The sequence below is a fragment of the Squalius cephalus genome (genome assembly GCF_949319135.1).
Source record: "Squalius cephalus genome assembly, chromosome: 15".
NCBI classification, from domain to species: Eukaryota; Metazoa; Chordata; class Actinopteri; order Cypriniformes; family Leuciscidae; genus Squalius; species Squalius cephalus.
Genome location: NC_137136.1, coordinates 11,607,198 through 11,621,511, shown reverse-complemented (window position 1 = coordinate 11,621,511; position 14,314 = coordinate 11,607,198). Strand labels below are relative to the sequence as shown.

The window sequence follows — 14,314 nt, the reverse complement described above, 5'->3', positions numbered from 1 at the left end:
GGAAACCCGGCACTTAAAAGATTCATTTACTGATTTAATTATTGTTTTTACCTCCAACAATGTGTCATTTGAAAACTATGAAAATCTGCTGACATGAAATTGCATGACTGGAGTAGAATCGAGTAATTAAAAGGCACATTGTTTGAAGAGTGATGGCCTTTCAGTATTGAGAAATGCATGTTCCCCATGATATAGAGATAAAATCAGCAGCACATCAGTTCCACCTGGTGGGCAGACAGCAAATACAAATATAACCTTCTCATTTTGTTCTATGAGACTTGATCTAAATGGTCAGCAATGTTTTGATGTTTAAACGGGTGGTTGATTATGATTTCACTTTTCTAACTTTAGTTAGTGTAATGTTGCTGTTTGAGCATAAACAACATCTGATATTTTCTTTAAAAGAAATTGCTTTTTAAGGACTAAACAAACGGCTGGTAGGGACTACATGACATTCCTCCCGGGTTAGTGACATCACTATCCCTAAAATTTACATAAACCCCTCCCCGGGAACGCGGTTTAAAGATTATCATGACAGAATATGCTAATCAATGACTAGAAGATAACTATAGCTACCTAAATTCATCAACTAACCATTCAGAAATGTCCTGTTACATTCTACATGTCGTCACTTCTTCTTGAGTCTCTCCATCATTGTCTGACTCCGGTTTCAACATAAAAGGCTAAAAGTTTTTGAAATTTTCAGTGCATGTCTGTGTGAGGTAATCAAAGCTGCAAAGGACACAAGCTGTTGAAGCTCCGCCTTCTGTGCTGGGAGCAGCAGCTCATTTGCATTTAAAGGAACAGTCACAAAAACGGTGCGTTTTTGCTCACCCTCAAAAAGTGACAATTTTAACATATTATAAAAATATCTCTGGGGTATTTTTTGAGCTAAAACTTCACATACACACTCTGGGGACATCAGAGACTTATTTTACATCTTGTGAAAAGGGCATCTAGCAAATACTATAATAATAATAAACCCTTATGTGGTGGGGAAAAAATATTTATTTATTATTTCATATTATTTATATATTTGTTGAGCCCTGAACAAACTTCAATCAATAATCTGACAAATTCCACATCCAAAAATCATGACTTCTAATTTTGATAGTAAATTATCAGTCAGATCAATACAGTAACAAGATTCGACTCTGGCAAACCAACCCATTATATGAGTTTATTGAAATATATACAGCATACACACTAATCAAACAACACCAGATCACTGAAATAGTACATTCACAGAAACAACTGAAAGGGCAATATTGTATGAAAATGAAATGTTATAAAACAGCAAAGGCACTTCTCCACAGGTCTGAAATAAACCTGGTCGCTTTTGATAAGACGGGTAATCGCTGAAGGCACATGAAGAATTACTAATCTTGTATGTTTCTCCTAATAATAGACTACAGATGAACCATCATGCTTGTGTTAAACTGTTACTTTGGAAAAAGGTCAAATATACTTTATATATACACAGTACATACTTCACAATCAGTTTCTTCCAATGTCACAAGCATAGCACGAGCAATACCGAATGACTTGAGGCAGACACACCTACAATACTTAGTTAGGAAGTTTCATATTTTGCTTTCAAAACACATGTATTAAAAATTAACTAAATTTTAAACCATTTTTGTCCACAAAATCTTATGTAATTTAACTCCAGCATGTGCTTACAAGAAAAAAAAAATAACAAAAATAAGTATTTTAGTCAAAAAGTGTAGTGTCACAGGCGGAAAGCTTAACAAATCAATTTTTGGGAACAACATCTACCCATTAAATACAGAAATTATTAACATATTAACCAGCCCTGAACTGTTCATTTATATGTAAGTGCTATTTAATTTTTTTCCCCACACTAAATTACCTATTGCCACACTAAAGTACATTTTACTTAAGCATTCTGCCAAACGACAAGCTAGATATGCTAACATGAGGCTCTGAAGGGTTGGCAGCACCATATTATATTCATTTGGATCAGTGATCTATATTACAGCACAGCCTGTAGTTCATGAAAGTGCTGGAGACCCTGGTCAGCGTGTGTGATGTCACGGTGGAGTATGGTGTAGTAAGCTGTACTGGGGAAGGGTGTGTCATATTGGGCTTATCTCCTGGATGCACACGTTTTAGGGGCTCTACAGAGGACCTGGAGTGAAAACAATCCCCTGTTCCAGCCCCCCAGTGCACGTGGGTTCCCCACAGTCCTCTCTCCCAGTTACTTGAGAAAAAACGTGCTAAATCAGAGTGAAATTGTATATTACAGAGAGTCTATTGTACAATGCATTGAAGAAGACCCTGATGTTGAAATGCTATCACTGTAAAAAAGGTTTCCTCTTCAGGTAGAGTAGGTTTCTAGCAGCAGTATTATGCATATTAGTATTCGTGGCTGACCACTACATCTTTAGGATAGTTATTGAGTTTATTTGTTGCACTGGAAATGTGTGGCGTCAGATTTGAGTAGCATACACCTGTTAAACTGACGAGTAGTGCTGTTTCCTTAATGCAATAATAAACTAGCACTTTTTTTTGACTTTATAAAACACACTTATAGCAATATTGTGTTTGAAATGACTGCGAAATAACCCTTAAGGATCATGAGAAGTGAATGACTGAGGGTATCGACAACACAGTAGAAGCAACAAAATTTATATAAACCATTTCCTTCACGTATCTATCATGGTTGTGACAAAAACTGGTGTGCATCAGGTGTCAAGCCTCAATGAAAGTACTGAGAAGCACCCAAAGTCAGATAGGTAATCTAATGATGAACAGCAGTAATCCTCATGTGTCGTGTCAAGTTACTGAAGTGTCATTTTTGTACCTTTTTTTTTTTTAAATACGTCACGGAATCAAATACTTTTGTTTTTGTCAATGCAATTTTATAAAGTTGTAAGTACCTATTAGCCTTATGATACTAGTCACGAAAGGTCCGTTTCAGATTTGAATTGCTTTCAATCATGCTATTTAACGATTTTTGGGATTGTAATATTTCGAACACAACACAAACACAGACAGTTTGAAAGGGTGAGTGAGTCTCACCCACTCAAGCTCAGTTGAAGTCTCGATTGGAGAATATGAGAGGAGCCACAAGCGTCCACAGGTAGAGCCCCAGACTCAGCCAGCTGGAACAGATCTTCACCCACACTGCAGGCATAGTGCTCTGCATGACCTGAGTGGTTATATCAGGTCTAAAGATGGATGTAAGGGAAAGGCAGAAAAAAAACAAAACAGTATTTAGACCTGAGCCAATTTATGATGCAGTTCTGTTCTATTCATTGTAACTGCATGAAATAATGACTAGTACATGGAACATGTGTTCCACCAAAGACCAAAGGTATAGGATGACACGATGAGTAAATATTGACAATTTCCATTTTTAGTTCATCTGAACTCTTCATACATATACATATATATATATATATATATATATAAAGATGAACTCACTCCAGAATCAAAAAGTTAAAGAACGAACACTTACTTGTACCAGTTAGTGAGAGTCATCATGATGTAGAGGGAGGCCAGAAAGAGGTGGAAGTGGAAAAAGGAGTAGTTGTATGTGACGCCTTCCTCTTCGTTATCCACAACTCGCCGCAGACCGTCTTCACCAATCTCCTCTCCTCCCACAGAGCCCTTTCCCTCCTCTGTCTGCATCAGCCTGTTCACCTGAGCGTTACTGGACGAACGAATGCTGAAAAGAGAACATACACATGGACAATAGCATGATAATGATGTTCACTTCCCTCACATTAATATTTATTTGATGATAAGCTAGATTGGGAGGAGAGTTTAAAAAGAGAGAGGAAGTTTTTTCTGATGTGGTGAAATATAAAAAAAATTCATATAAAAAACATTTATGCCATATAGTGTTATACTTTTTGAAAGAAATTAATCCTTTTCAAATAAAAGCTGTTCTTTTGAACTTTCTATTCATAAATCAATCCAGAATTTGTTTTTAATATGGTTTCTAAAAAAAAAAAAATGTTTTAGCAGCACAACTCTTTCCATCATGGATAATAAGAAGAATTGTTACCATAGCACCAAATCATCATATTAAAATGATTTCTGAAGGATTATGTGACATAATCAGTAATCTTAAAATATAATAAAATGGAGAACAATTATTCAAAAGATTAATATCTTACATTATTAATATTTTACTGTGTTTTTGATCAAATAAATGCAGCCTTGACGAGCAAAAAAATACCTACTTAAAAAAAAAACTAAAAAAATACCAACCACAAACTTTTGAACGATAGAGTATATATTAGAGCCACTCAAAATTCTGAATTAAAATAAACAGAAATCTGTTTGAACTGATTCTGAAAAACCTAAATAACTGTTGACGCAAACTGAAAAATATTTAAGATTCTGCACCATTTCTAGTCACTACTCAAATAACAGATTTATGACACTGAAAATGTTGAAGGTTAAAGTTACCATCTAACTAACATTTTTTTTTTATTTACTTGCCAAGGCAAATTTGTACTCACATTTGCTGCTTGGCAAATGATAATTATTAACCTTGCCTACAGGTGTCCACATCTGACACCACTGATCAATCAATCATCTCTGATGCATGAAAAAAATATATTCCAAGACACTCACACGGTTAAACTAAAAAGCCTTTAATATGCTGGACTAATTCATTAAAACATTAAAAAGGATGATCAATGCGTTTTGGCAACAAAGAACATCCAATTCAAGATTCTTAAACTATTAGCAATTAGTGAATCATCAAAACAGCTGGCTAACCCATCTCTGGTTCAGTTAATCATAATGTCAAATTGTAGTGTACAATATATCAGCATGGAAAACACCAGTTCACTACAGAAGCTGATGTAGAAATGTAGATGGTCTTTATGCATTTTAATAACAAATACTAATAGTAAAGAAGAGCTCGGTGAAATACGCAAAAATGTAAATCATGTTCACATTTTTTTTGCTTAATTTACCTGGCATAAAAGGTGCAGAAGAGGAAGATAACCAATCCCACAATCCCTTGAGCATCCCACCACTGCACCATCCCAGGGGAGCTTGTGGGCATTGCCTCAGTTGTGCTGATATTGGACACCAGGCTGAGCAAACTAGGGTTACATTCACGATCTATGGGTCGAGTCAGAAAAATGAAAGGTTTAAAAGTGAACATACTAAACCATAATATAATTTAATTAATCACATACTTCACTACTAAACACTGTGATTAAACACTACACCCATAGTGGTCAGCTAATCACACTGTGTAATGCTCATTTGGATTGCTAATAGGTATATTTACTAGATCATAATATGTATACTAGACCATAACAGAATGTAGGTAAAGAGGGATAAATTCATAATCTGGATTCTAACGGGTAATTTGGCTTTATTCGGAAAGGAGGCTATAAAGGTTGAGCATCTGATTATGACACCACAAAACTCACCAAAAAAAGCATCAACCTGAGTAGGTTCATAATGAAAGCTCATAAAATGAGAAGAGGGACCAAAGTCAGATATTTTTTCCCAGAACATACTTTTTTTTAGATTTTCTTGCGTGACTTACTAGGATTGTTGGTCATGGCGGACCAGGTGACATACATAGTGTACAGGGTAATAACAGAGGACTGAAGCAGACCAGACTGAGGTGAGGCATCCTGCAAACACGTGCAAAAATAAAGAAACATATTTAGTTAAGTACACATCAGATTTTGTAAACACCAGTGAAGCTTGTATGAAATTACAGAATCTAAACTGCAGATTTTCACAGTGAAGAGAGCTTGTCTGTTGTGGCAGGCCAGCATTGATATTCTGAATGCAAAGGAGGGAACAAAGAAGTTTCCTTTAAAAGACAAAAGCTGGAGGCTAATGCAAACAGTAGATGACCTTCAGTACAACGGAGAGACTGTTTTCTTATGCACATTATAAATCAGCATTCATGTCAGGATTTGTGTACTGAGGCAAGATTTTACATATTTCGAACAGCTAGTTAAAGCGGTTTTGTCATTTCCTGTATGTTGCTTCACATTCAAGGTCTTAATGCTGCTTAATATCTTAAAGGGGATGTCTAATGCCATCTCATGCATTCTGACTTGTTTACACTGGTAAAGAGTTGGATTCTCATGCTAAACATGGCAAAAGTAAAAAAAAATAAGTTGGACGTATGATGGAGTATTTCTGTGCCAAATACACTCCTAAAGGATTCGTATAAATTTCGGAAAGTTTTTTCCGAGTATGGCCCAGTATGATGTCATAAAGGGTGGAATTCCTTGTATGGGCACTTCTCCTGGAAGAGTGCGTGATACACATCAGCCAGAGCAAGAGCAAGAGCAACGCCCATCAACGTGCTTAGATCGGGTTACGGAAGCCACTGGCGGAGCTGTCATTTGGTTTTTAGGCCATGAAATCAACAATGTCACCAAAGAAGTATTTTTTTGGTTGTGAGGGAAAGATAACCTTGTTCAGCTTGTTCAGCAAGCACGGCTTGTCTCCAGGAGCTTGGCTGTCTTCGGAGATATGAGGGATGTAATACTACTCTATAGGTCCTCAAGATTAACATGAGATTGGCAGAAACTGTGTATTATGTCAACTTTAATATGTTTTCTTGGCCTTTAAAATGGCCTTGGTTTTTAAATTTGAGGGAAACATCACAGAACCCTGCTTGCCAAATGGACCTCATGAAAATAATCCCAGAAGGTGCTCTTTGGTTGGGTCTCAAACATAAAAAAAAAAAAAAAAAAAAATCCAAAAGCACTTCTTTTAGTACAAAATGTTAAAAAGACTTTGTTGTTTTGGCTAGTCATTTACCAAAAGTACACAATGATTTGACCATACAGCCTTCCTTATGCTGGGTTCAGACTATACGATATCAACCAAAATTTGGAACAATCCGTTTGATGTAGGATGTTGTGGTGATTCGTAAAAGACAATGGCCGTAGAGACGAAAGAACCGATCGTTTCATTGTGGAAGAAGTTGGCATGAAGTTGGCATTAAGTTGACCAATAGGAGCACAGATGCTTTTCCATATACAGCTTTTAAACATGGTGAAACAAAAGAGAGATGATGGTATTGGTGCTGCGAGGTAGAATCATGCAATGGAGGAAAGGTTTGGTGATCTATGGCAACAATACTCCTGCCTTTATGATGTTTCGAGTGTCTACCACGGCCGAGTGAATAAAGATAAATGGCAAACGATCGCAGAGGCTCTACGAAGCGGCACTTCAACTTAAAGCTGCAGTTGGCAAGTCTGGCAGATTGAGGAGACTTAGCCAAAATTTCGAATGTTTACAACTCTCATGCCCCTCCCCCACTACCACCGAGCACCCTCCCATCGAGTTCGTGCTCGTCAGTGCGTGTGCACCAGATTTTCTGTGAACGCACCCGTCTCTTCAGCATCGAAGTCCATCATTTTCTTTTCCTTGGTTGTTTTGGACCTCCTAGCTCTGGATATTAACCGAGGAATTGGAAGCTTGTTAGCAGATTTCCTCTCCGCCATCACGCTTCGTACAATCCAATACACCTGCGAAAAACCGGCTGATTTATGTTGTTCTGTCGGAGCATAGTGTCAGTTTCAGTGAATATGATAAAAAAAATCTTGCCGACGGCAGCTTTAATGTTTAGCATTAAGATAACATGCCGCTTCAGTTTGTTTACGCTCTTGTTTATGGAAGTCGGTCGCTAGTTCCGCCTTCTCTATGACATCACGCACGTCGATAAAGACGGCAAGCGATGATTGGTTTAGAAGCAACATGTAGTCTGACATGTTTCTTGTTCATGACATGACAAGAATTTAGGAGTCAAAATCGCATATTCTGACACAGTGAATATCGTAACAGGCAAAAAAATTGTGTAGTCTGAACATGGCATTAGAGGGTCTTTCTGACACACTTTTTGTAAAAAAAAAAAAAAATATTGTATGTGTATGTTTTGACTTTTTTTTGTGGAGGGACTTTTGTAGAGCAGAAATGAGACAGAATGAAAAGTATTCTGACATGTGCTTTAATACTTTACCTGCACTTTTGGCAGAATGGAAACTACAGATATGATGACGCAGAGAATAAGGTTGAAGCTGATAAAGAACTTGTGTTCGGCGCAGTTGTCAGGTTTGGTGTAGTATAGATAAAACAGCACAATCGCAGCAAAGGCAAGGGCGTAATGCAGGATAGTGAAGAACAACAGACCTGTAGACATAGGATATAGTCTCATGTTACTTTCTCGGAAAAGAGTAGATTGGGACACACCGCTTTGCAAGACTATTGTGATGTCTTACTGTGTATCTGCTCTCTACGTACCTGAGAACCAACATTTGTTGTTGCCCTCCTCAGCATTCCTAACCCACACCTCATTCCAGGAGTGGGCAAAGTCAATTAGGAGGATGAGCTGGATCAGGATGAACAAGAAGGAGCCAACAATACCAAAGTAGAACCAAACTGTAATAAAAAAAGAATAAAAGGAAACAGTTGTGCTTGTGGAAATTGCGTACATGCGTCACACCCATGCGTATAGACAAAAAAAATTAACAATAACAACACTGGGATATTTCTCAAAATATTTTCTTTTGTGTTCTGCAGAAGATAGAAAGTCATACAGGTTACTCAAATGATGGTGAGTAAATGATGACAGAATTTTCATTTTTGGGTGAATTATGTCTTTAAACTATTTATAACTAGGCTTAATAAAACATGCTTCTCTGAAGGGCCCATTTTTTCATACTTAGATTCACAATGAAGCATACTAATGTCAAGGTCTTGTTTTGGAAGTTACCAATGATCTCTGAACACAATGTTCTGCATCTTTAATTCCACACCATGAGGATTCTGGCAAGACAGTAACAACGCATTCTCCCTGCTAATGTAATATGCTATGAAAAAATAATAACATCCTATTCTACTTTCAATACCCATCTTTTCCCAGGCATCTCAGAGCATTCAAAACAGTCATTAAAAAGTAATCGACTTTTTCCCAGGAGAAAACCAGGCATTTTCTGCATCCCTTGAAATCGAGCCCTGCGTTTCTGGCTTCCCAAAATAACATTTTCATGTTTTTGCTGCATTTAGAGCTTAACATCATTGTAATGCTGTCATTGCATTTCCCTTCGCGGATATATGAAAATGGAAATTGTTTTATTATGTACTGTTAAAGGAAGAGTTCAACCAAAAATGTACCATCATGAAATGTGCCATCCGGGATGAAAAAGGCTCCGACAGTGATGCCAACTAGGATCAGAAACTTGAAGAACCAGAACCTGTCGACAAAGCATTTAATGATAAAATCAAGCTAATTTAAATTCATGTAGTAAATGTTACAAAAAAACCCAAAAACAATAGCAGAATAAATGAATGGTCATAAAGCATAAGTCAGACTCACCCGTTCTGAATAGCAGCACGAGGGTCTTTGCTGCTTTTTACACGAATCATGATTGCAGAAAAAAGGAAAAAGAAGCACGCCATAGCAAAGCACATGCGGTAGACTGATTTGTAGCCGAGAATCACGTCACAGTTAACATGGTTGTCGATCCCTGGTATTGTGGTCCCCCCTTGACAAAAGCCAGGAATCTGAAGAGACATTAAAAACAGAGAAAATCAACACAATGCATTGAAAGCACACGTGAAGTGAATGCGCACTGACGGTGGACCCACCTTGCGGAGCTGCGTCTCCATGCCCGGCAAGATCATGATTACAGACACCAGTGTCCCCAGCAGGAGGAAGAAAGAGAAGATCAGCCGGGTGACGGTGGAGTTGTTGGAAGAAGGACAGCAGCCACAGAGCAGACATGGAGCAGAGCCACACAAACATGAGGCCTGTAACATGGAAAGAGTAAAAGGAAGAGCAATTATATCACCAGTTAACATGGGGCAGCATATTGATTAATTGCCACAATTTTCTAGAAATCAAAAACAATCCGGAAAACATTTGAAACTTTCTATCAATCTAAAGTTTGTGGTCAGTGATATTTTTTAAAAACGTTTTTGAAAGTCTCCTATGCTCACTAAGGCTGCATTTATTTGAAAAAAATATATAGTAAAAACAGTAATATTTTTAAATATTATTACAATGTATAATAACTGTTTTCTATTTGAAAGTGTTTTTAAAATGTAATTTCTTCCTGTGATGGCAAAGCTGAATTTTCAGCATCATTACTTCAGTGTCACATGATCCTTCATAAATCATTAAAATATGATGATTTGGTGCTCAAAAAACATGTCTTATTATTATCAATGTTGAAAACAGTTGTGCTGCTTTATATTTGCATGTAAACTGTGATACACATTTTGTTTTAGGATTCTTTGAACAGAACGTTCAAAAGAACAGAGGTTATAAGAAACAGTCATTTATTTAACATTATAAATAGCCTATCTTCAGTCAATTTTGCTGAATAAAACTACTGACCCCAAACTTTTTGTATCAATATAAAACATTAACATTAATCACAATCGATTATAGTATATCTAACCAATTTATTGTGATGTCGTTTGATTTATTCTGATTTTGATCAATTTAGCCTACTACTTTTACTTCAAAACAGACTGTAGACTAAAACACTTGTATTTTAAGTTTTTAGATAGGCTAGAAATAGTTATTTTAGATACAGAAATAGTTAGTTATTGTATTGAATTCATTTACTGGTATACTTGTACAAGTTGTAGGATTATGTTTGTGTCTTTAAAAGTAAAGATACTAAATAAATAAAATAATAATGTGTTAGGCACTTTGATACTTTAAGGGTTACTTTGCTAAGATTTCATTTATAAATAAAATGAGGAATATATATATATATATATATATATATATATATATATATATATATATATATATATATATATGATGATTTTTTAATTATTTTTGCGCCTGAATAATTCCTTTAGTGAATCAGCTGCAAAAACAATTCACACAGCATGTGCAAATAAACATCACTTTATTCTAAATGAATTATCCCCATGGAAGTATGAAAGATTGAAGGATTTTATAAAATGAATGCATGTTTTGACTGTTGTAAACTTAGAGCATCTTTTCATGACATTCATGAATATACAGTATATAACATATAATATATAAAAATGACCAGAGAAGGAAGGATTTGTTGACTCTAGTGAGGCAGGAAACCGTCAGAAAATAATTGCTAAAGACTTTGACCTTCATAAATCCAGTCATGCATATTGTATAAAAGTTAAATTAAGGAAATTCAACACATGACTGTTACTCATACTTAGAGTGTTGGTCGGCTGAACACCAACTCCCCAGCAAAATTATTACAAAAAACATTATTGCCACTCATTTCTATATTTCTTAAAAACTACTTGTAGACTGAACTGGAAGACTGTATTGAGGACAGATGAAAAAGTGTGTCTTACTGCCACAAATATTAAGTGTCAAATGAAAACAATGCTTTTCCCAAACATAACAAGTAACCCATCCTGACTATAAAGTGTTGGGAATATTGTTTGGCTGTACTTAGAATAGATTTGGCTGTCATGCAGTGTGTTTTGTATCAACAAGTAGTAGAAACAATGTCAGTGAAAGAATCATTTGTTAACCTGATCCTAAAACCAGCAGTTCAGTCAGTTAACAACATATTCAAATAAATCTCACTAGTGTCTATCTAGTGTCTAGGTCATAATTTATCTACTTTTTTCCCCAATTGTCACTAATAATGTTCCAATAATGTTGGAAATTCAATATGTACTTTTATGTACTTTATGCATGTAGATACTAGCTTTTCTATCATATTCTATCAGATCTCTTTTATTTAATAGCACATTTCAGCTTCAAGTCCTTTCTTTCAGCTATAAGATACACAGATCAGAGCCTCATTTTTATATATGTTTATTATTGTACTGAACTGAATTACAAATTAATTCTCAATGGGCGTTGAACATTACTAGTAACTGGTGAACCCAATTTGTTATTCTGACAACCTGTATAACCTGAACTACTATGAGCAAATCATATAAAATAAACCCCATCGAAACTACAAGAAGAATAAATCTCACCGAATGGTTCATTTAATCATCCATTGTTATTTTGTTATGAAGGCATGTGGTACCAGGCATACCAGGTACTTGATAATAGATCTCAATGCAAATATGAACACACTTCCGTGTTGTTGTTTTTCAGCGAAAAGCTCTCCGAAATTACACATTTTCCATTACGTAATTTTTTTTTATCAATACGTTTTCTAAGTTATATTAGTCTGTATTTTCTGTTCAGATAACGATTTAGCGACGCTGTCATGTCAAGTGGCAGCTCAGTTAGCTAAAACGTAGAAAATTAAACCGAATACTTACACAGCTCGCAAGAGAGCACAACGCCATACAGGCCCCCATTTTGTATTAAAAAAATAAACAACTCCAAACCGTCGGAACTCAGAGGATGAATTGACAGTGAGGTGTTTTCTCTTATTTGGTCAAATGATTCTGGTAGCAGCTATTTGAAGCTAGCTATTGTAACTGGCATTTGACAACTTATGATATTTCATAATAAAAGTTCCTCTTTTTAATATTCATTATTAAAATTGTGAATCTTAAGCGCTTAAGTAGTTTGATGATACATAATTACAGGTTTTTAAATAATAAAAACATCGAAGATTTTTGTAAATTACTACATTTATATGTTCTCCCATAAACTCGTTTTTATTTTTATATAAATGTATGCTTCAGTGTAGTGTTATTTTTTTATGCAGTGGTTTGTTTATTGTATTTTAAACGATTACTTATGATTGTCTTTTACATTGTTTACATATTAATTACATATGCATACTAGTAGTAAGGTATCTTTATATTAACTTTAAAATTTGAGTCCTAACATAGGAATTAAATGACATTGTCTATTATTATGTATTTTTCAAATCCTATGTTGCTGTAAATAACCATAAATACTCAGCCTATAATAAAGTAATATAAAGTAAATTTATATCTTAATTAAATTAATGTAACATGAGTTATGAATGCGACTATGAGTTATGTACCAACTGAGATGACTTCAGCAACTTTTATTTTGAATCGTGAGCTCAGCAAAGGCGATGATCTGTTCAAAGTCTGCATTTGAAAATAAATTTATTTTGAAATAAATTGAACTTGTGATGTTGATTTTTAAATATATTTGATCATATTCAATGCTATAAATAGCTTATTATTCCATTGATGATATCTGTATTAAAGTGATAACATATTTTGATGAATTGGGTCAGATATTTCACAAACCGAAGTAATTAACCTACATTGGTGTTTGTCCACTGCAGTGAGCATTGAAGTGAAAATGCTATTGGATTTATGAGTGCGTATCTGGATGAATTTAGATAATAATGCATTCCAGAACTTGTGTCAGAATCTGGGAGAATATCAGCAATTTTGAAGCATAACAGTTAAGCATAATTTAGCATAATAGCTTAATCCTTCATGGTATTAACATAATTATGAGTAATAGCAACTTTTTTTTTTTACAGTGACAGACAGGGGCGGATCCAGCTCCTGTTTTTAGATTTAAGGTTGGCCATATATTACACATACAGTTTGGTGGTGCCAGGGTGGGTAGGCCTATCTATGATTTTTTTTTTTTCTTCCATGAGTTTTTATTAGATCCACAAAAATACGGTTATAAGATATATATTTCACTCTTATAGCTTAGGTTACACATTTTAATTAAGTGACTAATTAAAAAATCTGTCTGAAAATTATATAAGACATTTTGAGAATCCAATAGGCAATGGTGACATTTTAAGCTGATTAAAAATATATATTTTATTGCTGTAGAGTGTGCTTAAAGTAAACTCTGGGGGCCCACCTCTCAGACTTGTTGAATCGACCTAATCCAATTAAAGAAAAAACATATATTAAATAAAATTAAATAAAAACAGCAACCAGAAAATATTTATTTTGTCATTTTAATGCTTAGGTTATATGAAATAATAACGATTTTATTCAGTATTCCTTCACGCTGCAGTGTACCGTCTCCCCTACGGATAATTAATGGTATCTTCCTCTTTGCCCCTGTCAATCCATTGAAATCACGATCGCAAACGGGAGCCGAGATGGTGTCAAACCTTAGGACCGGGGCAGGTGCTTTCAAAACACACCGTCTCCCGTGGAAAAAGGTGCAATAATTCTTCAGTACCGTGAAAATCAGCATCAGTCAGGGACTGTGGATATCTGTCTACACCGCTGGTAAGTTCTCGCCTCTTCCTTATCCTACCTCGAGCTCGGTATGAGCTTAATCTTCAATCACAGTGTATGGAATTCATTCATTATCGTTATTAAGGTGAAACACGGACACGTTACCCAAATCTTTGCATTAACGATCACTTGCACTGAAATGCACCCAAGATAGACACTAGTATAA

General features: G+C 35.4%; 1 protein-coding gene across 2 annotated transcripts; it reads right to left on the bottom strand.

Annotated features, from left to right (window-relative positions):
• Positions 1 to 1,166: 1,166 nt before the first annotated feature.
• Positions 1,167 to 12,458, bottom strand: serinc2l (serine incorporator 2, like). 2 transcript variants are annotated; one of them, XR_013823726.1, is made up of 11 exons: positions 12,265 to 12,458; positions 9,619 to 9,780; positions 9,347 to 9,534; positions 9,145 to 9,224; positions 8,272 to 8,409; positions 7,991 to 8,160; positions 5,546 to 5,636; positions 4,959 to 5,109; positions 3,485 to 3,694; positions 2,852 to 3,194; positions 1,167 to 2,807 (listed from the first exon to the last, which is right to left on the bottom strand). XR_013823726.1 is itself a non-coding variant. In XM_079895012.1 (10 exons), exons 1-10 carry the CDS (start codon positions 12,301 to 12,303, stop codon positions 3,056 to 3,058), a joined length of 1,368 nt encoding a protein of 455 aa, XP_079751138.1. In that variant the 5' UTR covers positions 12,304 to 12,458; the 3' UTR covers positions 1,167 to 3,055. The 2 variants fall into 2 exon arrangements, 1 of the variants encoding a protein (XP_079751138.1); XM_079895012.1 differs by having other exon boundaries at positions 1,167 to 3,194.
• Positions 12,459 to 14,314: the final 1,856 nt, after the last annotated feature.

Excerpts from the sequence above, each read along its gene's own strand:
- serinc2l (XM_079895012.1), bottom strand. The coding sequence starts at position 12,303 with ATGGGGGCCTGTATGGCGTTGTGCTCTCTTGCGAGCTGT. Across the intron at positions 5,110-5,545 it reads CGCCATGACCAACAATCCTA|ATCGTGAATGTAACCCTAGT; the intron begins GTAAGTCACGCA and ends CTCGACCCATAG. Across the intron at positions 3,695-4,958 it reads TTCTGCACCTTTTATGCCAG|CATTCGTTCGTCCAGTAACG; the intron begins GTAAATTAAGCA and ends TTCTCTTTTCAG.